Source organism: Chrysochloris asiatica, unplaced genomic scaffold (genome assembly GCF_000296735.1).
Source record: "Chrysochloris asiatica unplaced genomic scaffold, ChrAsi1.0 scaffold00001, whole genome shotgun sequence".
NCBI classification, from domain to species: Eukaryota; Metazoa; Chordata; class Mammalia; order Afrosoricida; family Chrysochloridae; genus Chrysochloris; species Chrysochloris asiatica.
The window spans coordinates 35,218,557-35,241,804 of NW_006408519.1; the positions used below are offsets into that span (position 1 = coordinate 35,218,557).

The following is a 23,248-nucleotide window of genomic DNA, read 5'->3' on the forward strand; positions in this document are numbered from 1 at the left end:
CTGCGTCGCGGCGCCTCTCGCCTTCTCCTTCAGGTGGCGCAAAACTTTGCGCCTTCGCATTTGTCAGACAGATCGTATTCTTCCCCACCTCTGCTTCCCCCACCGCCGCCTTCCCCGGCCTCTTAAGGAGGCCAAGCCTGATTCTGATTCCTCCGCTGCTACTTGGCCGACACCCAAGCTTCGTAGTACCCCCAAATCCCGAGGAGCTCGGAGGGCACTGTGCAGCTTGGTCCCCAAGTGCGTGTTTGAAATTTTAAAGGGTGGTCGGAGGGAGTGAGGTGGGGGGTAGCGCTGCAAGTGGAGTGGCTCAGGATTGTCGCTCTCTTTGAGCGCTGCTCCAAGTTTCGGCACCAACCTAGGCCCCCTTCACTCAAGACTGGTCCCCTGCTTTATGTGCCCTCTCCAGCAGGCTGCCGCAATGCCCCTCAACATCAGCTTCGCCAACAAGAACTATGACCTGGACTACGACTCGGTGCAGCCGTACTTCTTTGACGAAGAGGAAAACTTCTACCAACAGCAACAGCAGAGCGAGCTGCAGCCGCCGGCGCCCAGCGAGGATATCTGGAAGAAATTCGAGTTGCTGCCCACTCCGCCCCTGTCCCCCAGCCGCCGCTCTGGGCTCTGCTCGCCCTCCTACAACCTGGCCTTCTTCTCTCCCGGGGGAGACGATGGAGGCGGCGGTGGCAGCTTTTCTACGGCCGACCAGTTGGAGATGGTGACCGAGCTGCTAGGGGGAGATATGGTGAACCAGAGCTTCATCTGCGACCCGGATGATGAGACCTTCATCAAAAACATCATCATCCAGGACTGTATGTGGAGCGGTTTCTCCGCCGCTGCCAAACTAGTCTCGGAGAAGCTGGCCTCTTACCAAGCTGCGCGTAAAGACAGCGGCAGCCGGAGTCCCACCCGCGGCCCGGGCGGCTGCTCCACCTCCAGCCTATACCTGCAAGACCTGAGCGCCGCCGCCTCCGAGTGCATCGACCCCTCCGTGGTCTTCCCCTATCCGCTCAATGACAGCAGCTCACCCAAACCCTGCGCTTCGCCAGGCTCCACCTCTTTCTCCTCGTCCACGGAATGTCTGCTCTCCTCCGCTGAGTCCTCCCCGCGGGCCAGCCCCGAGCCCCAGGCGCTCCATGAGGAGACACCCCCCACGACCAGCAGCGACTCTGGTAAGCTGAGCCCCTCCCGGCCTCTCAAAGGGGATGGGTGGATAACTCCAATTCTCCTTTGGCAGCTTCATCGCCTGGCCCCTTCCGTTGACTCTGCCTTTCTCATTTCTTAACATTAGGAAAGAGAAAGGACAGATCTGGGAACCCATCATCTTGGAGCACTGGGCTAGTGCCCCGCTCACCCCTTCCTCACAGACCCGCCCTCATTGCCAGCAACCCCACCCCCCAGATCGCCCGCCCCTTAAGGAATTTCATTTGGCTTTTTAACTCGTTCTGGTTTACTTGGTTTATCATTTCAATCCCAACTCCCTTTTACCTTTCTTAAACATGTTAATTGACCTGTGACTTGGGGGGGAGGGGGAGGGGCCTCTGAGGTGAATAAGGAAAGAGACTTGATCTTTGAGAATGGAGGTGGGGGAGGGTTTGCCTCCCTCTTCCCTGAACTTCTGAGAAGTTGTTGGAATTTAATGGTCTATAAATTTAGAAAAAAATCAAGAGAAGCAGTGGGTAGAGCCCACCCTCCTCAGGCCTTTTGGTACGGCTGCCAGTTTGGGTGTTTTTGTTGTTGTTGTTGTTTTTAATTCTTTCCCTTTATGCACTTCCAGTAAATAGGGAGTGGCTAAAGTCAAACCCAGAGATTTCCCCACTATCATTTGTTACACCTGAAGGGCTCTTTGTAAAGTCCCTTCAAAAATAGGAGGTGCTTGGGAATGTGCTTTAGTTTGGGTGTGTCCACAGCCTCATTAAGTCTTAGGTAAGATTTGGCATCAGTGTTCTATCCTGATAAATTGCAGTTTTCTTGCCTGCACTGTAACCCCAACTGTCACTCTCTTCCCTTTGTGAGAGGCTCTGGTTCTTTTCAGGGGTCACTGTTTACCTTGTGGAGACCTCGGGTCCTCTCTAATATCCTAAGATTAGGACTTCATACTTACAAGTAGCATTCATTTCATCGGATTGATTGCTTTAAGGAACCATCGCTAACCTCTGTACTTTATATTTCCTTTCTTATTTAAAGAGGAAGAACAAGAAGATGAGGAAGAAATCGATGTTGTTTCTGTGGAAAAGAGGCAGCCCCCTGCCAAAAGGTCAGAAGCAGGGTCACCCGCTTCCGGAGGCCACAGCAAACCTCCTCACAGCCCTCTGGTCCTCAAGAGATGCCACGTCTCCACCCACCAACACAACTACGCAGCCCCGCCCTCCACCAGGAAAGACTACCCCGCCACCAAGAGGGCGAAGTTAGACAGTGGTAGAGTCTTGAAACAGATCAGCCACAATCGCAAATGTGCCAGCCCCAGGTCTTCAGACACGGAGGAGAACGACAAGAGGAGGACACACAACGTTTTGGAACGTCAGAGGAGGAATGAGCTGAAAAGGAGCTTTTTTGCCCTTCGAGACCAGATCCCAGAGTTGGAAAACAATGAAAAAGCCCCCAAAGTAGTTATCCTTAAAAAAGCCACAGGATACATCTTGGCCATTCAAGCGGATGAGCAGGATCTCATTTCAGAAAAGGATTTGTTGCGGAAACGGCGGGATCAGTTGAAACATAAACTTGAACAGCTACGGAACTCTTGTGCGTAAATTGACCTATTGGAGGAACTGGAATTGCTCGTGAATTCTCATTAAGGAAAAAGTAAGAGGGAAAGGTTCCTTCCGAGAGAACTGCAGCAATTATGTCTGAATTTCATTCTGATGCATGGTCAAATGCAACCTCACAACCTAGGCTGGGTCTTGGGACTGAAAGGTTTAGCCATAATGTAAACTGCCTCAAATGGGACTTTGGGCATAAAAGAACTCCTTTTTTTTTATGCTTGCCATTTTCCTTTTTCTTTAACAGATTTGTATTTAAGAATTGTTTTTAAGAAGCCATCTAAAGTTTACCCTAATTTTCCTGTGTAAATATGACCATTAAATGTAAATAACTTTAATAAAACGTTTATAGCCGTTATGCAAGATTTCAAACCATGTATTATAAACCATAATTTTTTTTTTATTTAAGTACCTTTTCCTTTTTAAAGTTGATTTTTTGTTTTCTTATGGTTTTTAGAAAAAAATAAAATACTTGGCAAATATATCATTGAGCCAAATCTTTAGTTGTGAGTGTTTTTTTGTTTGTTCTTTTGTGTGTGTGTGTGTGTGTGTTGTGGAGTTTTTGTTGTTGTTGTTGTTGTTTTTTAATCATTTTCTTTCCATCAATTACAAATTAACAGAATTTGACCCTTCAAAGAGTGAGTGGGCTTACAAAGATGCCTGTAGTTATTTTAAGAAAGCCCAGGGTCTTTCTTTGTTAAAGTAGGCTGTGGGGAAGGTAAACTTGAAAGTCTTTAAGTTCTAAGGGTTGTAAGATGCTTCCTGGAGATTTGTGATTAGGGCCCAGAGTTGATACTTAAAGAATGAAAGGCCAGGAGGAGAGACTGGTCAGAGGGCTAGAGGGAGGAAGACTTGCTGGAATAGGGGAAAGATACAAAGGAGGATATAGGCCAGGGGTGGGGAGGAAAAAAAGGTGGCTCTATTAACTCCTAGTTGAAGAACATCCCCTTATCCACTCACCCAGGAATTCTGCCCAGGGAAAGTTGGGGGGCGGGACTTTGCTTACCTGCCTCCTTGTGTTATCTCACAAACTCACAGCAGGTTAGAGTGGAATGCTACTGCTAACCCTGATTCACAAACAAGGAAATATGGAAGCTCAGGGGGGTTATGTAACTTACCTGAGGTCACACAGTAAACTAGAATCCAGGTCCTATGTAATACTTCATGATGATACATTTGCTGACCCTGTGTCAGTGCTGAGATCAGGAATGTGTTTGATCTTCAGGCCTGATAGACCAACTCTAGTAATATCAAGCTGGATTTCTGTGCTAGGCATGACTTTAGATGAAATTTCACAGCAGCCTTACAACTTCCCTTACATTGCTGAAAAAGAACTGGATAAAGATGAATCTGTTTGTTCACGATCTCTTTAACAGCAAAAAACGTAGAGCCTGGATTCAAACCCAGGCTGCTCCTAACCTCTACCTCTCAGGCAGACCAGCAGACATTAATCATGATGCTTAAACTTACAAGAACAAAACAGTCTAATGACTATATGCTTAGCTTTTCATCAGTCCCCACTTTTTTTTTTTTCCATGTTAATTTCATTTTTATTCAGTTGGTCATGCTTCCATTTTTCTTTTCACATTAAGAAGCCATTGCCCATTCATCCCTATCTTAGCCATTCATTAAGATATTGCTGGCTGTTCCTGGGAAGAAGTAAATTTGGGAATGCAGATCAGAAAATAAAACATACCTGCTCTTGTCATGTGAGTCATTATTTTGGAAACTTACAAACTGCCCCCCCCCAGCCTCTTTAGTACATAGACACTCCTGACATGGTCACCTGTGGCCTATGAAAAGGCATTCATTTTTGGATGTATTAATTATAAGCCTCTAAGAACCCACAGCCCCAACCAGAAACTAGAGTGCTGACAACTAGGGAAATGCAGGTTACCGTCTCTGTTCTAATTACCTCATTGTCTCTTTCTTTGGGATTTTAATCCACCCCCACCCCCCCACACACAAATCAATAAATAATTAAGGTCTTGGGCTCTGACCCTTAGAATCATCTATTCAAACCCTTGATGTCTTTTTCTTGATCTCTTTTTGGGACCTAAGTCCTCCCCTAATAGCTTCAAGCTGTTACACCCTATAGCCTAAATTCAAAGGGTAATACCATCTACTGAAGGTGAGCAGTTCAAAGTGATAGAAAAGCGGGGGCGACCCAAACCGTTCCCTCTCTGCCCCTTTGTGGCCCCAGGCTGGAGTACAGCTGGGATGACTCACTTGGGAACAGAGAAGGTCTTAGTTTGAATCACTGAGTCTGGACAAGCCCATGGAATGGGAGAGAGTGTTCCTCGCTAGGAAAACAACTCCCCAGCCCAAAGGATCAGGAAACTGCTTTGGAGATGTGAAGTTTGGCTGTGGGGGTGGGCGGGAACCATTCCAACCACCTATTAGGCCCCCTCTTCGCTTTATGTAGCCGAAGAATGGTCTGAAAACAAGACCAATGCCAACTCTTTACCAGAAAGTCGGGCTGATCTTGACTCCAATACAAATTGGCCTTCACAACTCATCCAGAGTCCCTGGGGGTCTAGGGCATTGTGCAATCTACTTTGCAGATGACAGTAATCAAGAGTTTTAGATGAGGGGGAGGAGCATGCAATTTGCTCAGGAATACATAGGGCAGGAAAAAGTAAGCTGTAACCAACTATGGCTTTTACCCTGACACTGTTCTGCAATGAACACCTCCTCTAGGGGGTTCCCAGGGGTGGTTTTGTTTAGGGATGGAATGTATAGAGGAAGGAAATATTATTTTATGTTGCCATGTTGAAGCCACAAAGGAGATCAGCATTGTAAAAACAATCTGATTTTTAAATGAACAAAGTTTTCACAATCCCTGCCTAAATACTTAGGCTATACACAGCTTGGACAGGATAGTAGAATTCTAAACTTCTAGTCTTCTAGACAAACTCTGGTGCAAAGCTTGGGAAAGAGGTCAAAAGAATTGTATCAAAAGGTTTCCTGAGGTTTGTCAATAATAACTTATAGTTGGCTCACTAAATAATTAATTTTTTAGCATACACACTAAGGGCCGCTGAAGCATTTCTTTCCAGTAATAAATAATCCACAGGTAGAAAATGTCCTCCAAAAACAATCTATAAATAAACTTCTAATCTTGTGAAGTGCCGTTGAGTCCATTCCAACCTATAGGGACCCTGTATTGGGTTTCCAAGGAGCAGTTGGCTCCACCTTGAGTTTATATTTTTAAGTGCTGTCGAGTTGGTTCTGACTTATAGCAACCCTGTACAAGGTATACAAGGAGCAGCTGGTAGATTTGAACCACCAACCTCATTGCTGAGGAGCAGCTGATGGGTTTGAACCACCAATTTTGAAGTCAGCAGTCCAACACTTATCCTACAGTGCCACACCAGTACCTACTTTGTTTTTGTGGTTGTTGTTGTTAAGTGCCATCCAGTCAGTTCCAACTCATAGCAACCCTATGTAGGCTTTCCAGGTGCGCTTGAACCTCAGACCTTGTGATTCAAACCAACCTTGCAGTCCAACACATTAGCCCACAGAGCCACAGCAGGACTCCAGGACCTGTTTTAAAGGAGATCAAATCTAAAGCCTTTGTCATTAAGTAGATTCCAGCTCATAATGACCGTAGAGGACAGAATAGAAATTCCCTAATCGGGTTTCCAAGACTGCAATCTTTATGGAAACAGAATATCACATCTCTCTCCTCACCCGTGGAGACACTGGTAGGTTCAATCTGTCGACCTTTTAGTTAGCAGCTGAGCACTTAACAACTGCAGGATCAGAACTCCTATTTCAAAGGAGGAGAGTAGAAACAAAGCTGACAGGACGAGAACAGGGACCCAATTTAAAAAGAATACACTAAAAAGACTCTAGGAGCTCTGGTAGCGTAGTGGTTACAAATCGGACTGCTAGCCTTAGGGTCGGCAGTTCGAAACTACCAGCTGTTCCGTAGGAGAAAGATGAGGCGTTCTGCTCCTGTAAAGATCTACAGCCTCGGAAACCCTGTCCAGGGTCGCTATGAGTCGGAATCGACTCCACGGCACATAACAACAATTACATACCATTGGATTCCTGGTATGGCATTGTAGGATCAGCACTGGACTGCGAAACACAAGGTTGTCAGTTTAATACAAGGTTGTCAGTTCAAACCCACCAGTTGCTCTTTGGAAACCATATATGGCTAACTATGAGTCAGAACCAACTCGATGGCAGTTAGCAACAACAACAACAACTATGTACCAACAATGATAGTATGAGTTTTACTATGATGTTAGAACAATTATGCCACTAGTATTTCAAACACCGGCAGAGTCACCATGGTGAATAGGTTTCAACAAAGCTTTCAGACAACGAAAAGCCCAGAAATCTAATTCCAAAAATTAGCCAGTGAAAACCCTTTGGGTCCCAGTTGAATAGTTTCCAAAGTAGTGCGGGATGGTAAGCCCCTAATAAAAACACTCAAATTTGGCGGTGGCTATAATAACCGATGGGGCATGCCTATGGCCACAAAGCTAGATCAGGGCCAAGCAATGGTCCATTCATTTGCACACAAGGTTTCCTTGAGACAACTCATCTGCAACTAACAAGAAAAACATGCCAGGACCTTTTCATTGGACCCTTAAAACAGCCCAACTGGAGAACAATTGTTACAAGTGACAACACGAACGTTGAATGACTCGTCAAAGTCCCACAAACAGCAACCCTAAAATCAACAGAAGTAGCAGTTAATGTTTCTTAGGGACTAAACAGTTCACGTGCATTGTTTTGTTGTTGTTAATGTTGTCAAGTTTATTCTGACTCATAGTGACCTTATTATGCACAACAGGGAAACACTGCCCGTTCCTGTGCCATCCTCACAATTGTTGTCACACTTGAGTCCATTGTTGCTATCACTGTGCCAATCCATCTTGTTGGGGGGGGGGGTCAGTCACTGACCCTCCACTTTACCAAGTATGAAAACTTGCTCAGGAATCGGTCTCTCCTGATAACATGTCCGAAGTATGAGAGATGAATTCTTGACATCCTGGCTTTTAAGGAGAATTCTGGCTGTACTTCTTCCAACACAGATTTGTTTGTTCTTCTGGCAGTCCATGGTACTTTTAATATTCTTCTCCAATGCCATTATTCAAACGCATCGATTCTTCTATGGTGTTCCTTACTCATTATTTTATTTCATCTCCCAAACATTGCAAAATCAATTCTACTTCTAGTCCCTATTGTACAAATGAATTTTGAGAGATTAAGCGTTCATAGAACTGATAAAATGGTGAGAACAGAAACTATTCATTCTTTCATAAATATTTATTGAGCACCTACTAATTCTCAGGTAGCGTAGTGGTTACGTATCGGGCTGCGAACCTCACAGCCAGCAGTTCGAAACTACCAGCTGTTCCGCCGGAGAAAGATGAGGCGTTTTGCTCCCGTAAAGATTTACAGCCTCAGAAACCCTGTACAGGGTTGCTATGAGTCGGAACCGACTCCACGACACATAACAACAGCAACAACAACTAATTCTGTGGTCCACCTTGCTCTGGGAGTGACATTAGCCATATATGTATACAGATACTTAAATTCAAGGGTGCAGAGGAGTGGCATGAGGAAGTACAATGTCTTGCCAGAGCGTCTGACAGCCTAGAGGTTGGGGAAAGTGGATAACATGAAAGAAGCAGGGATGTGCGTTAAGCAGGCCAAGTAGTCTCAGACCCTGCCATGGGAGTGAGCAAGAGCTGCTTAGAAAACCAAAAATCATCTGGGATAGAGGAGCACAAAGAGCAAGGGGAATAATGGCTAAGCGTAAGACCCCTGGAACAGGCCCCAGGGCAAATCATGAAGGGTTTTAGACTCCACAGTTGTTGTTTAGTGAGTACCACTGAGTCCGCTCGGACCCATAGCCACCCTGTGCACAACAGAACAAAGCACCACCCAGTTCTGTGCCACCCTCACATTTGCTGCTGCCACTGCGTCAATCCATCTAATTGGGGGTCTCCCTCTTTTTCTCTATCCCGCCACTTAGCCAAGCATGTTAATGATAGCCTTCTCCAGGGACTGGTCCCTCCTGATAAAATATCTGCAGTATGAGAGACAAAAATCTGGCCATCTTGGCCTCCAAGGAGCATGATCCCAATACAGATGTTAGTTCTTCAGGCATCTTTAACACTCGTCTCCAGCACCATGAGTCCAATGCATTCGTTCTATAGTCCAGCTTTCACATGCACAAGAAGTTATTGAAAATACCATGATTTGGTATTTTGATGCGCTTTGGTCCTCAAACTGACATCTTTGCTCTTGAACATTTTAAAGAGGTCTTGTGCAGCAGATTTGCCTGGTGTCGTACGTCAGATGTGGACCAGGCCATTGTAAACAGTGAGGGTTTTTTGGCACAACCAAAATAGTAAAGACAGTAGCAGTTCCCCAAAAATATGTGTCACCTGACCTGGGTCACGATTCTCAGTACTTTGGCAGTGACATCATGATGAATTTGACAGTTATGTGGTGACATGATCATCCCCTACAATGTGATTAGGGTAGGATGCACCACCCTGATCCAGTGACGGTCCTGGTCTACCCTGTGGTGTGGCCAGCATTACATCGATCTTACAACAGACAAAAGGAGAGAGAAGCAAGCGGAGAGAGGAACTGGCTACCGCCAAGAAAGAAGTCTTGGGAGCGGACCCAACATCCCTTCACTGTAAACCTCCTGTACCCAGGAGAAGACTGATGCCAAGACACATGGAGGCACTAAACTCACAGATACTGAAAGTAGACAAGGATCTTCCCCCTGAACTGTGAGCCAGTAGAAGTGAAAACCATTCCCTACAGTAGTTGCTGTATTGTTAAGTGCCATCAAGTCACTTCTGACTCAGAGATCCTATGTAGGGTTTCCAAGGAGTGACTGGTGGGTTTGAGCCACAAATCTTGCTGTTAGCAGTCCAGTGCTTATCCTACCACACCACACCAGGACTATCCCTAGAGCTTTGTTGTTGTTGTTAAGTGCCATTGAGTCGGTTCCGACTCATAGCAGCCCTGTACAGTGTTTCCAAGGAACGACAGGTGAGTTTGAACCTCCAACCTTGTGGTTCAAACCAACCTTGAGGTCCGATGCTTTAGCCAACAAAGTCATGCCAGGATTCCTCCATAGGCCAGTGCCCTGAATTTGGACATCTGCCTTCTAAACTTCTAAATAAATTTCTGTTTGTTAAAACCATCTACTCATGTTATTTCTGTTATAGCAACAACACTAAGTAAGTTGTTGTTAAGTGTCATGGAGTCAGTGCCGACTCATACCTACTCTGTGTAGGGTTTCTGAGGCTATAAATCTTTGCTGGAGCAGAAACTCTTATCTTTTTCCCAAGTAGCAACTGGTAGCCTCGAACCACCAACCTTGAGGTTCTCAGTCCAGTGCTTATCCTACAGAGCTAGCTCTCTCCCCACTAGATAAGTAAGACATCCATTTTCAGATGTGAAAAATGGCTACAAAATATTATGTCAAAGGCCCACAGAGTAAAGAAGTACCGAGTTGGGTTTCAGCCCTGGTATGCTCTGACTCCCAGCCCACCAGCTCACTTTCTATGATACCTGAGATGCCTTCAAGCCCCACAACCCATGCTAGCATATGCCAGTCGAACATTGTTTTTAGGCCATTTCAGGTTCTTTGAACTTTACACAAAGTACCTTGTGAGACACTGGAGAGCTCCCAGTCGAAGCTCTGCAGACACATTTTATGAGTGTGGGACTCTTTCCAAGGCCTAATAGCACCACAGTGTGAAGAATTCAGAGACGGACACAAACCACATCATTGCACCTCAGCCCTGAGCAGCCGACAGATTTACTCAAGCCAGACAAGGCTCCTGAGGTGGTTTTTCCAAGATCTTGGCAGCATCCTCTCTGCCTCCTTAACAAACCAGCCTGTCATTTTCTTCACCTCACAAATCTGCCTCTCAGGCACCGAGACCACTGCCACCTTTTCCACAATAAATTTGAAAGATTGTCATGGAATGCCTCCCGCACTGGCCTGTGGGATCCGCCAGCCGGCCTCCTACCAGCTGTCTGCTATTCAAAAACTGTTTTCTGTCTTCTCCTCTATGACCCAGAGAGGGAGAGACTGAGGGGGATGGGGAGTAGTTCTAAAAACTTAGAAATGAGGGCTCAGAACCAAGGGCCTCTGTTGTCATGTGAACTGACCGCCTCATTTTACAGATGAAAAGGCTGAGACCCAGGTAGGGGATGTGACAGGCAGCTTCCAAAACTCACAGATCTTGAGGAGACTATTTCAAGTCTCTTGTTATTCTACACTATCAGATTGATTCCGAATCATGGTGACCCCTGCATTCCAAAGCAGAACTGCTCCATAGGATTTTCTTGACTGTCATCTTTAAGGTCACAGATCACCAGATCTTTCTTCCGTAGCTCCTCTGAGTGGGTTCTAACCACCAACCTTTCTGTTATCATTGTGCCACTCAGGGACCTGGGACTCGAGCTGCCCGGCAGGCTTCCATCTTCTCTAAAAAACGGACTTCACCTCCTTTAGGAATTTCTGCTTACCCAAGGTGGTTAGTCTTGGTAGACTCTCCTTGAGTTACAGAGCTATCCAAGGGACATTAATCAAATTCATTCTCCTAGGACTTTAAATCTTAACTGAAGTGACCCAAGGACAGACCATAATAGCAAAAGCATGTTCTTTCTGGTAGCGGTCCCTAGAGGCACCAGGTTGTCCGATTCTATAGACACTTGCATTAACCTGACTTCCCAGCTCCCTATCAGCTCTGGAAACTCTCCAATGCCCATTGAACAAACCCCTTTAGAGATTAAATTAGCCAATAGGAGTTTCTGTTCCGTGCAACTAAAACATCCTGAATGACAGAGCATTCAGGTGCCTCAGAAATATCATGCTGCCATGCTCTGGGGTGAGACAACAAAGAGAAAGAAGAAAAAGCAAAGAAGATACGAACATTGAAAGTCAAAATGTTGTTAAGTGCCATTGAGTTATAGCAACCCTGTATAGGGTTTCTGAGGACCAACTGGTGAGTTCGAACTGCCAAGCCTGTGGTTCAAACCGGCATTACTATCCAGCGCTCATGCTACAGCGCCAGTAAGGTACAAGTACAATCATATCCCTTCAACTCAACAACTACATATTTTAGCTCTTTCATTTGTCCAGGAATTCAGCTCCACTGACACAGCCCAAAATAAGTAGGGCTTGTTACTCCATTCTTACATCTACAAGGTCTTCCACATACCGAATCCAAATAAACGCTGAACAGTTCCACATGTCTTGTCTTCTTTCCTTCCTTCCTTCCTTCCTTCCTTCCTTCCTTCCTTCCTTCCTTCCTTCCTTCCTTCCTTCCTTCTTTCCTTCCTTCTTTCCTTCCTTCTTTCCTTTCTTGTTTTCTTTCTTTCTTTCTCTTTGTACATACACACAATGGACTATTATACAACACTGAAAAATAGAAATGAATCTGCAATACAATACTTAACATGGAGGAACCTGGAGGACATGATGCTGAGTGAAATTAGTTGGTGGGTGGCAAAGGGACAGATATTAAATGAGACCACTACTGTAAAACAACAACAACAACAACAACAACAAGATCTCCAGGCTATAATGAATGTTCTATGATGGTTACCAGTTAGCATAGACGCATGCTAACTGCGAGGACAGGGAAGGCAGTTAAAAAGAAAAGGAAGAGAAAAAAAGAGAAATTTCTTTCTTTTTTTCTTTTTCATGTACTGGAAGGTAAACTGTATTTATCTTCTCATTAGAACAAACCATTGGGAACTTTCCCAAAAATAAAAGCGGGAAAGGAAAGGAAGGGGTGGGGAGGGGAATTGAAAACGGGTAATAGCGTTGGTTACGCAACATGTGATGTATGGTTGGTGTGGCTGGTTATACTTACAATAATAATGGTTGCAATGGCAAATATTTTCTTGTATATATATTGCTACAATTTCAAAAACTAAAATTTAAATATACAAAAGAAGTGGTAGGTATTGTGCTAAGGGTATTGCATATGCTATTTAATCATTTCAACAATTCTGTAGATTCTGTACTTTTGTTTTCTTGCATTAATGACAGAAGTGGACTTGGAGGGGAGAGAGGTTGCTTTTGTACCTAGTACCATTGTAACAGGAATATCACAGGTGGATGGCTTTAAGAAACATAAATTCATGATCTCACAGTTTAGGAGGTCCGGAGTCTAGGGGAAAGCTTTGTCTCCTGGTCAACTCTGGAGAAAGATCTTTGTCCCATTTTAATACCTCTGGGCCTGGCACCTATTAGGGCTCTACATGCATCATGACATCAATTTTCCCCTGGGTCTAGAAGATCCCCAGCACATGAACCTAGGGTCCAAAGGATGGGCTCTTCTTTGTTGGTGGCACCAAGCCCCTCAATCTCTTGTCACTTGTTTGATCCCCTTTTTTTAGTTGAATCTCAAAAGAGGCTGACTGAAGATACAATAATATAATCCTATACATCACATCCTTCCTCATTAACATAACTGCCATGAATCCTGTTTGATCGGCATCATAGAGATTAGGATTTACAGCACATAGGGAAATTACATTAGACCCTAAAGTGGAGGATTATTGTACAATGAGGGTGTCGTGGTCTAGTGATGATGTTGACACATATTCGGGGGAGGACACTCTTCAATCCATAACAGAGGATTAAATGAATGGTCAGTCACCAGCTAATAGGTGGTTGGACCCCAGAGGTCTGCTGTGGAACTCTTGGTTAAATCACCTAGAAAAATAACCTCAGACACACGTCATTCATATAGTTCTCAATCAGGCAACCCCCCTCCTTCCACAAATAGGAAATTGAAATATCTAAAATTGCTAGGAAATCTGTCATTCAAAAAGCATGTTTTGACAGAATATTAAAATTTAAATTTTTACATTTGAAGAAAACCACTAAGACATATTATAATCAGATTTTTAAAGATAAAGTCAAGCAAAGAATACTGAGAAGAGTTCGGGAAAAACAAAGAGGTACTTAGAAAGACGAACTGTTGTTGTTAGATGTCATCAAGTCTGTACTGACTCATAGCAACCCTGGGCACAACTGAACGAAACACTGCCAGATCCTGGGCCAACATCACAAATCTGAGCCTCACAACCTCATAAATGTGAGCCCATTGCTGCTGCCACTGTGCCAATCCATCTCATTGGGGGCCTTCCTCTTTTTTTCTGACCCTCCCCTTTACCAAACATGATGTCCTTGTTCAACGACTAGTCCCTCTTGATAATATGTCCAAAGTATGAGAGACGACGTTTGACCATCCTGGCTTCTATGGAACACTCTGTCTGTACTTCTTCCAACAAAGATTGGTTTGTTCTCTTGACAGTCCCTGGTACTTTCAATATTCTCCTCCAACACCATAACTCAAATGCATCAATTTTTCTACAGTCGTCTTTATTCACTATCCAACTTTCACATGCATATGAGGTTATTGAAAATACCATGCATGGCTTAGGTCAGGCGCACCTTCGTCCTCAAACTGACATCTTTGCTATTGGACACTTTAAAGAGGTCTTGTGTAGCAGATTTGGCTAATGCAATACATTGTTTGATATTTTGACTGCTGCTTCCATGAGTGTTGATGGTTGATCCAAGCAAAATGAAGTCATTGACAACTTCACTCTTTTCTCTGTTTATATTGATGTTATTTATTGGTCCAGTGATGAGGATTTTTGTTTTCTTTACATTGAGGGGCAACCCATCCATACTGAAGACTTCATCAATAAATATTTTAAATCCTGTTGGCTTTCAGCAAGCAAGGTTGTATCATCCGCCTATCGCAGGTTGTTAATGAGTCTTCCTCGAATCCTGATACCAAATTTTTCTTCATCTAATCCAGCTTCTCTGATTATTTGTTCAGCATACAGACTGCATAAGTATGGTGAAAGAATACAACTCTGACACACACCTTTCCTAATTTTAACCTCTGATTTCTCAGCAGAAGTCATGCAGGCAAGAAGTCAATTGAATAGACATGTCGAAAATTCTGAAAGAAAAAATGACCGACTGTGATAGTTTAGGTTCTATGTTAACTTGATTGGACCAGGATTTGCAGTGATTTGGCAGCTGAGATGTTATTATCCCCATAGTGAGATCTAATACAAGTAATTAACTCTATGATGAGGTAGCTACAAGCAACCAATCAATTGAAAGGAAGTTTCCTCAAGGGTGCGGCCAGCTTCCAACATATGAGACACTCAGGCAAAGCTTGCTTGCTCTCTGCTGGGTCTGGATCTTGCATCTGGCTTGTCCCTTGACCTCTGGTTCTCTGGACTTCAGCCAGTGACCTCCTCTATTGCCAGACTGATTGCCGGGCCTTCCTGCCATCTGACCTGCCCATCTTGGTTCATCTGACCGAGATTTAGGACTCTTCCACCTCTACACCTCTAATGAGCCATTTCCATGAAACAAGCTTCTTTTTATATATGCATCTGTAAGTTTTACTGGTTTTACTTCTCTAGAGAATACAAACTAAGACACCAACCAAGAATCATATATTCAGAAAAATTAGGTCATTTTCAGATAAACAGAAATATAAAGAATTTGTGAAAACCAGACCAACAATACAAAAAATACTAAAGGTAGTTCTTAGCACAGAGAACCAACATATGCAGATAACTAATATCCATGACAATCTACCCAGAATGCAACCCAGATATGTTGCTGTTGTTAAGTGCCATCGAGTTGGTCCTGACTTATATCTTTCTGTAGAGGGTTTCCAAGGAGCAGCTGGTGGGTTTGAACTGCCAACCTTGTGGTTCCAAGACCAATACTGATCCTACATGCTACACCAGGAGTCTCAGCTGTAGAAGTATTCAAAGTGAACAACAGACCCTTAAGTCCTGGTGTGGTGCTGTAGGATAAGCACCGGACCACAGGATCAGCTTGAACTGCAAGGTTGGCAGTTCAAACTCACCAGCCACACCTCAGAAATGCTATATAGGGTCTCTATGAGTAGGAACCAACTCAACAGCACTTAACAAGACTCAAAATAGAGAGCCTGTGATACAGTTACAACAACAATAACAACAACAAAGACGTAAAATAAAAAGAGAGAATCATGTAGTTTCAGAACTTCCAGATGAAGAAATCAAGTATATTTCAAAAAATAAAAGAAATAAATAAAAATAAACCTAACTCTATCTCTAAAATCTAGATGAAATCTTACTCCTAATCCCAGCCCAACCTGTACCCCTACACTAACCCTATTCCTAACTGTAACCTTAACACTAAACAAAGTCTAACCCAGTCATAGTCCTAACGCTAACCCTCACTCCTACACAGTCTCCCCCACAAAGATATATATTTTTTTATATTTGAAAACCAAAAAGTATATAACCAATCCCAATGTTTTTGTGTTTGTTTGCTTTTAAACCAACTTTGAGGGTATGTGGGATTGATGTGATAAACAGTTCTGAGCTTCTTCAACAGTCAGGCATGAGTGTTGTTGTTTTTGTTGTTAAGTGCCATCGAGTCAGCACTGACCCACAGTGAATCCTATAAAGGGTTTCCGAGGAGCAGCTGGTTTGTCTGAATCGACCTTACAGTTCAAACCGACTTTGCAGTCCAGCGCATTAACCCATAGCACCACACCAGGACTCCTGTCCAATTACTACTAGGGAGGAAACTTAAGACACAGGTAGATTACAGAGTCAGAGCCAGACTTAGTGGAGGAAGTGTTGGAACTCTGAAAGAAACAACAGACAACCCACACACCTGCCTGGCACGTTTTTGGCTGCTGATGTTCCTATTGTCTTCCAAAACTTTGATCAAACCTCGTGTATGCCAAAAAACCCTTCTCAATTAAACTCAGTTGATTAGGCATCTTCGAAGTCCTATAGCACTCACCTTGGACTGTTCTACGTTAGTTTTTCACTTGATTCTGTGCCAGGTGGTCCTTTCTTACTTTGCACAGTTCCGTATTAAATGAGGTTCAACCTTGTTGACCACGGGACCATGCAAAACAGGGACATATTTCTGACAGGAAGAGTGAGGACTGCCTGTCTTCCCCTACACTGTGTTAGCTCATCCAGGGTTGAGTTGTAGTGTAGATCAACAACTGGGGCTCACACACAGTTGTTATTGTTGTTTGTGGACATCAAGTGGGCTCCCGACTTGTGGTGACCTTCTGCACAACAGAACCAACTACCACCCAGCCTTGAGCCATCCCATGATTGGTTCCATATCGTACAGTTGTGATCCATATTGACTGAATTTTTGAAAGAAGTTCATCAGGATTTTTCTTCTAGTCCATCATAATCTGGAAGCTCCAATAAAACAAGTTCAGCTTCATAGCAGCATGCAAGTCTCCAATAACAGCTGTGTGGTGGCCGTGAATGAGATTCACCAGCCAAGAATGAAACCTGAGGCTTCTACCATCACCCAACCACTGCCACTGAGAGGGGTCCTGAAGGGTCTCAGTGATCCGGGATGGAGTTGCTCACTGGAGCAGATGAGAATGAGGGGACCCCTGAGTTCAGTTCACTTGAGGCGAGTTCTTCTCCAAAACCACTCCCACAACCCTTCCTTCCTTTTTTTTCAAACCAGCTTTCTCTTCCTGCCCACCCTGGTCTCCAGAGTCCAGACATGGGTGTGCATAGTGGTATCACCATCTCAAGTTCCCTCACCCAATCCAAGCATTTCTTTACTCTGTGCTTTTAGGGTACAGGGCCCTGGAGGTCCCCCAGAAAGCTGAACTAGACTCTTAGTTCTTAGTCAAATGTTTTCGTTCAGACATACACCCTTCCTATTATTTTTTTTTTCTCTCTCCTCTAAAAGTCCCAAATAAATAGGTTCCTCATTGCACTCAGTGACCATTTCTTCCTCTTTCTTTAGTTTCTGGACATCAGTTCACTTTTTCTGATGAAAAAGTCAATAGCAGGGTATTGCTTAATGAGTATTTGCTATGTGCCAGGCAGGGTGCTAAATAAACTCTTCACTCACACACTCACATCACTTAATTCATTTTGTCCCATGATTCCCATTCTACAGATGAGCATACTGAGGACCAAAGGTGGAGTCAACATTTCATCTCTGGTGCATCCATTTACACAGGGCTCTCCCAGTCAGGTGAGGACTTATAAAATGGACCCTTGGAAATAGTGTTCCTTCAAACTGCTTCCCAGGTTAGCTTCCTGAAAAACTCTCAGACCATTGGGAAGTGGGATGGGTGGTGTCACATTGTGAGGACTGCAATCTGTGATGTGAAACAAAATGTGTATGAACTGTTAATGGAAAACTAAGTTACTGCGTACACCTCCACCCAATTTGCAATAAAAATTTAAACGAAAACCCCAGTGCTAACAGTAGGATTTATGAATCTATAGTGCTGGGAGATGAACACCCTGGTGCAGTAGTGGGGGGTGAGGTCAGAGGGGTAGGGGAGGTCCATTGGGAACTTTGGAGTGCCTGCAGATGTTTATGGAAGACCCCCCACCCCCACTCCCTGGAAATCAGTTTTTCTCAGAGCAGCTGCTCTGGGCTTTTGAGTGCAATGCATAAACTCCCTAACATGCAAATGACTTGAAATTTCATTAAGCTTCTTGTTGGCATATTTCTGTTCAACTTGATTCAGCATGCTCACAGTGCTGGGGACAGGTCATATTATACCCTCAAATCAGAGCTAATCGGCAGCCTCACATACCATACACCCTGGTCACCTTAGACGCCTCACAGCTGGGGAACAAACCTGCTTACTCTCACCTCTTGGCATCTGCTGTTCCCCCTGTCTACCTCCCCCTGATCTCCACTATTTGTCTGTTTGTTTGTCCTTCAAGATTCAGGCCAGGAAGGCATTTCCCCACCCCCAAATATGCTCCAGGCTAGATTATTCAGGACTCCTTGCCTAAACTCCTTCCCAAGAGAGCCCCAGGGGGAAGGGACTTGTCCCAAATCTGTGGTTATTCCATGGAGTTGATGCTGGCTCATGGTGACCCCACGTGTGCAGAATAGAACTGCTCCCGAGTGTTTTCAGGGCTGTTTGGTTGTTCTGTTTGGGTTTGAACCTTTCAAAAGCAGATCACCAGGTCTACTTTTGGAGGCACCTTAGAGGGTAGGTTTGAACCACCAACCTTCCTCCAACTGGTAGTTGAGTACTGAATTGTTTATGCCACCAAAGATTCCCAAAATCTACTAGGTCAAAATCTCTAGGGTGGAGCCTGAGACATTTGCATGGTAGCAAGTTCTCTGGGTACTTGCCAAGATGCCCTCAGCCAAGCTCCCCAAAGCTGAGTCACTACATCATCCTCACAGTGTATTCCCAGTACATATTCAAAACGCAACCAAAACTGAGTTCCAGGCACTGTGTGTATCACACACTACCAACTCCCACCCTGGTCGGAACAACACTGAGCCTAGCAAAGCCCAGAAAAAGTTTATGCCTATTTTACAGATAAGGAAACTGAGGCACTGAGAGGGTAAGAAACGGAGCCCAGGCCACCTGTGGGTTTCTTTAAGTCATGTCACTTTTTGCATTGAAATAACTGATTTGAATTTAATGTAAGATATATGAGGGATGAGTGTGTTGAGGTGTTTTGTTCATTGAGGATACTCAGAGTCTAGACAGTTCCTAACAGAGTAGCACGCCATGTATATCTGCTGAAGGAAGGAGGGAGGGAAAGAGGGAAGAAAGAACATCTAATATGGGGTTGCTGCTGTTGTTGTGAAGCGCTGGTGAGTTGGTTCCAACCCATAACAACCCTGTATAGGGTTTCAGAGGAATGGCTGGTGAGCTTGAACCCCGACCTTGCAGTCTGGTGTGATTATGTATATATTTTCATAGTTGGTGGTGGTGGTAGGTGCCATCTAGTTGGTATAGACTCATGACGACCCTATGTACAACAGAATGAAACACGTTGCTATGCTTGAGGCCATTTGATGCTACCACTGTGACAATCCATCTCACTTGGGGTCTTCCTCTTTTTCTCTGCCCCACCACTTTACCAAGCATGATGTCCTTCCCCTGATAAGATGACTGAAGTATGAGAAATGAAGTCTGGCCCTCCTGGCTTCCAGGGAGCACTCTGGCTGTACTTCTAACACAGATTTGTTTGTTCTTTGGGGCAGTCCATGGTATTTTAATATTCTTCACCAACACCATGACTCAAATGCATGAATTCTTCTACAGTCTTCCTTATTCACTGTCTAACTTACACATGCATATGAGGTTATTGAAAATGCCATGGCTTGGGTCAGGTGCACCTTAGTCCTCAAGCTGACATCTTTGCTCTTTAAAAAGATCTTGTGTGTCATAACCACTAGAAATGCACTAGAGTTCTGGTGTGGTGCTGTAGGGTAGTCACTGGACTGCTAACCATAAAGTCGGTAATTCAAACCCACCCACCAGCTGCTCCTTGGAAACCCTATACAAGATCACAATGAGTTGAAACTGATTCAATGGCACTTAACATTGACAACCACAGCAATGCACTGAGACAACTTTCACAATTTAAAAAGCTTCTATAAACCTAAAGTCAGGTCATATTTCTGAGCTGGTGTCTCTACCCTAGTTAGAGACACTCTAGACTCAAGATTACCTCTGCCTTTTGCACTGAGCCCACTGAATTGTAATTGTCTCTTCCAGACTGTGAGCTCCCTGGGCCAGAGACTGCATTAAGTTCTCTTTGTGTCCCTGTGCCTAGGATAACGCTCAGCTACTCCGTTGTGTGTTATTGCTAGATGAGACTGACTTTAGATTTCACTGATTCTTTAAATCCTTTGAGATTTGAAATGAGGTCATGAGATTAAACGGATGGTGAAGAACAATGATGTGTCAGTTTGTTCTACTGTGTTAGACTGCCTTTTGTTTTGTTGATGGAAGCTTTGCCAGCAGGGTCCCCCATGGTGGACAAGTTTCAGTGGTCCTTCCAGATAAAGACTAGGAAGAAAAACTTGGCGATATGCTTCCAAAAATCAGTCAATGATAATCTTCTGGATTACAACAGAATAATGTCCAACATACAGGAGAAAATGATCCTTCCAGGTAGAAAGACACTACACAATGACCACAGCTGTGACCTCAAACATACCAACTAGCATGAGGATGATGCAGGAAAGGGCCACCGTGAGCTCGAGACAACTTGATGGCAACAACAAAACAGGAAACAATAATGAGGCTAGGAAAGTCTGGGCTAAATTTACAGGTTGAATGTAAAACTGAGGATCTTATGATTAAAACTTGACTCAATTCACAATAAAAAGTTAAAAACAAAACAAAAAGAACAAACCTGAAGAGAGTACTAGGGGTCTTATCTTTGCCTGGACTATCAGTTTCAGTGAGGATCTCGACTGGTTGGTAAGGCAGAGGTATGAGAAACGAAGTCTGGCCATCCTGGCTTCCAAGGCCAGTGAGTAAAAGAAGGTGGCAATCACATGTCAGATCAGTAGAAGAATTGTATGATATCCTAAATTCTCTCTAACAGAATGGTCAGTATATATCTGACAGCATTTTCCAATAGCTTCGGTGATTCCTTGACATTAGAAGACTCTCTGGCATATGTTTTGCTGTGTATGTTTTCATCACACACAGAGAAAAGAGAGTCATTCAAAGGAAACAAATGTTAGATGATTTACATTATATAACACCTAGGACAGACAAGTGTACAGAGACCAAAGTTTATTAGTGGCTACCAGGGGTGCGTGGGAGGGAAGGGAGAGGGATACTCACTTCTGAAAGCGTGGATGGAGATAGAGCTTTTCCATCTAGATTCATGAGGGGCAAACCTGTGAATAAGAAATAAACCTCTGTTCTGGTAAGTTATTGCAATTTTGGAGCTATTTGTTACCAAGCCTATCTTGACTGATACATTCTACACTTAACCTTCAGTTACTCAAAAACCACATAATCACTTTGCTCACCAAATACACCGATCACATTAAAAGCCAACTTTTCTTTTGTTCCATGACAAAGTCAGGATGCTCGTAAAGACCATCTATTCATGTCTGTCTTCCTGAAAGTTCTTTGTTCTGGTGACAGAGATGACAACTTTAATCTTAATATGTTTATTTTATCTAAAACTCTAGTGTATTAGGAGCAAATGACTGATGATGATATTTGTCTTTACCTTGGCTGCTAGGAAGCTCAGGATCAATTTGCAGTACATCTGTAGCAAGCATACAGGCTTTCAGATACTTATTTTCTATACTAACCAGTCTACTTTTATCTTCATTTTATTTTTCCTTTCCTTAATTTCTCAATGAGGTGAATTGACACAGTGGCTGCAACTATGGGCTCAGACATAGCAACGGTTGTGAGGACGGCGCAGAACTGGGCAGGGTTTCATTCTGTTGGCTCAAAAATGCCTAATAGCAATAAAATTCTTTACTTGTTTTTCCTTATTACTAAACCATATATCCATAAGACAACTCACATTCATGTCAAAATAAGGAAAGAAAAATAATGTGAAAATGGTTATAAGTTGCATAACTTGAAAACATTGGTGATAGAACAAACTCAAGAAATGGCATCAAAAAGAACTGAGGTTCCCATTCCATTGTGATCACTTCGTAGTCATGTGCTTGTGTGTGCCTCAGTTTCTTCCTCTTTAGAATAGGCTGGGAAAGTTAATAAAATCTCATGGGCACTTCTTGTTGACAATTCTATTGGGAAAAGCGTTTGGCCCTGAGTAAGTAACTTACCAAATTTTGCTTCCTTCCTTCCTTCCTCAGTCCCAAAATCCCTTGAGCAGCTATTAGCTCTTCATCTTGCTCAATCATGTTCCTGGGTGTCTTGCAATGCACCCTGGTGAGCTCAGAAATATCTTCTGTTGAGGAAATGGATTTCAGCTGCGTAAGGAGAAAGTGAGGTCGGAGGAAGCAGGAGAGAAAGGGCTGCAGGAGAGGGAACTGATGCTTCTCCATGCCTACCATAGTTGTTAACATATAATCACTGATGAAATTGCAGTGAGGAGAGTGCAGAAGTCAGAACTGGTAGAAACCTCACCTGTCAATGTGCTGGAGTAACTGACTCATACGGCCTCTCTAGCCTAGCTGTTGTTGTTCAGCGCTGTCTAGTTGGTTCAGACTCAGAGCAACCTTGCATGAGGTTACTGAGGAGTGATTGGTGGGTTTTAATTACTAACCTTGTGGCTAGCAGTTCAGTGCTTATCCTACAGAGCTATACCAGAACTCCTTTCTAGCCATGTTGTTGTTGTTGTTTAGTGCTGTTGAGTCAGTTCCAATCCATAGCGACCCTATATAGAGTTTCCGAGGAGCAGCTGGTGAGCTTGAACTGCCAACCTTGCAGTTCAAACGGGTTTGCTATCTGGTGGGTTAACCCAGAGCGCCACACCAGGACTCCCCTTTCTAGCCATAGCCTTTGTTATTCCACCAAATGATGGGTTGTTGTTACATGCCATCAAGACGGTTCTGACTCACAGTGACCCTGTATAGGGTTTCCAAAGAGTGGCTGGTGGATCTGAAAAGACAACCTTGTGATTCAAAGCAACTTTGTAGACCAGTGCTAATCGTACAGCACCACACCAGGACTCTA

The 23,248-nt window shown here is 43.9% G+C and overlaps 1 protein-coding gene across 3 annotated transcripts in view; it reads left to right on the forward strand.

Moving 5' to 3' along the window:
* MYC (v-myc avian myelocytomatosis viral oncogene homolog) overlaps nt 1–2,747 on the forward strand; it is a 4,200-nt gene extending 1,453 nt beyond the window's left edge. The window contains exons 2-3 of one of the 3 annotated variants that reach the window (XM_006830706.1): nt 407–1,169; nt 2,185–2,747. In XM_006830706.1, the coding sequence (XP_006830769.1) occupies nt 419–1,169; nt 2,185–2,747 (1,314 nt within the window). In that variant the 5' untranslated portion in view covers nt 407–418. Of the gene's footprint in view, nt 1–382; nt 1,170–2,184 lie in introns of those variants that run through there. The other 2 variants (XM_006830707.1, XM_006830705.1) reach the window with 2 other exon arrangements.
* Nucleotides 2,748–23,248: the final 20,501 nt, after the last annotated feature.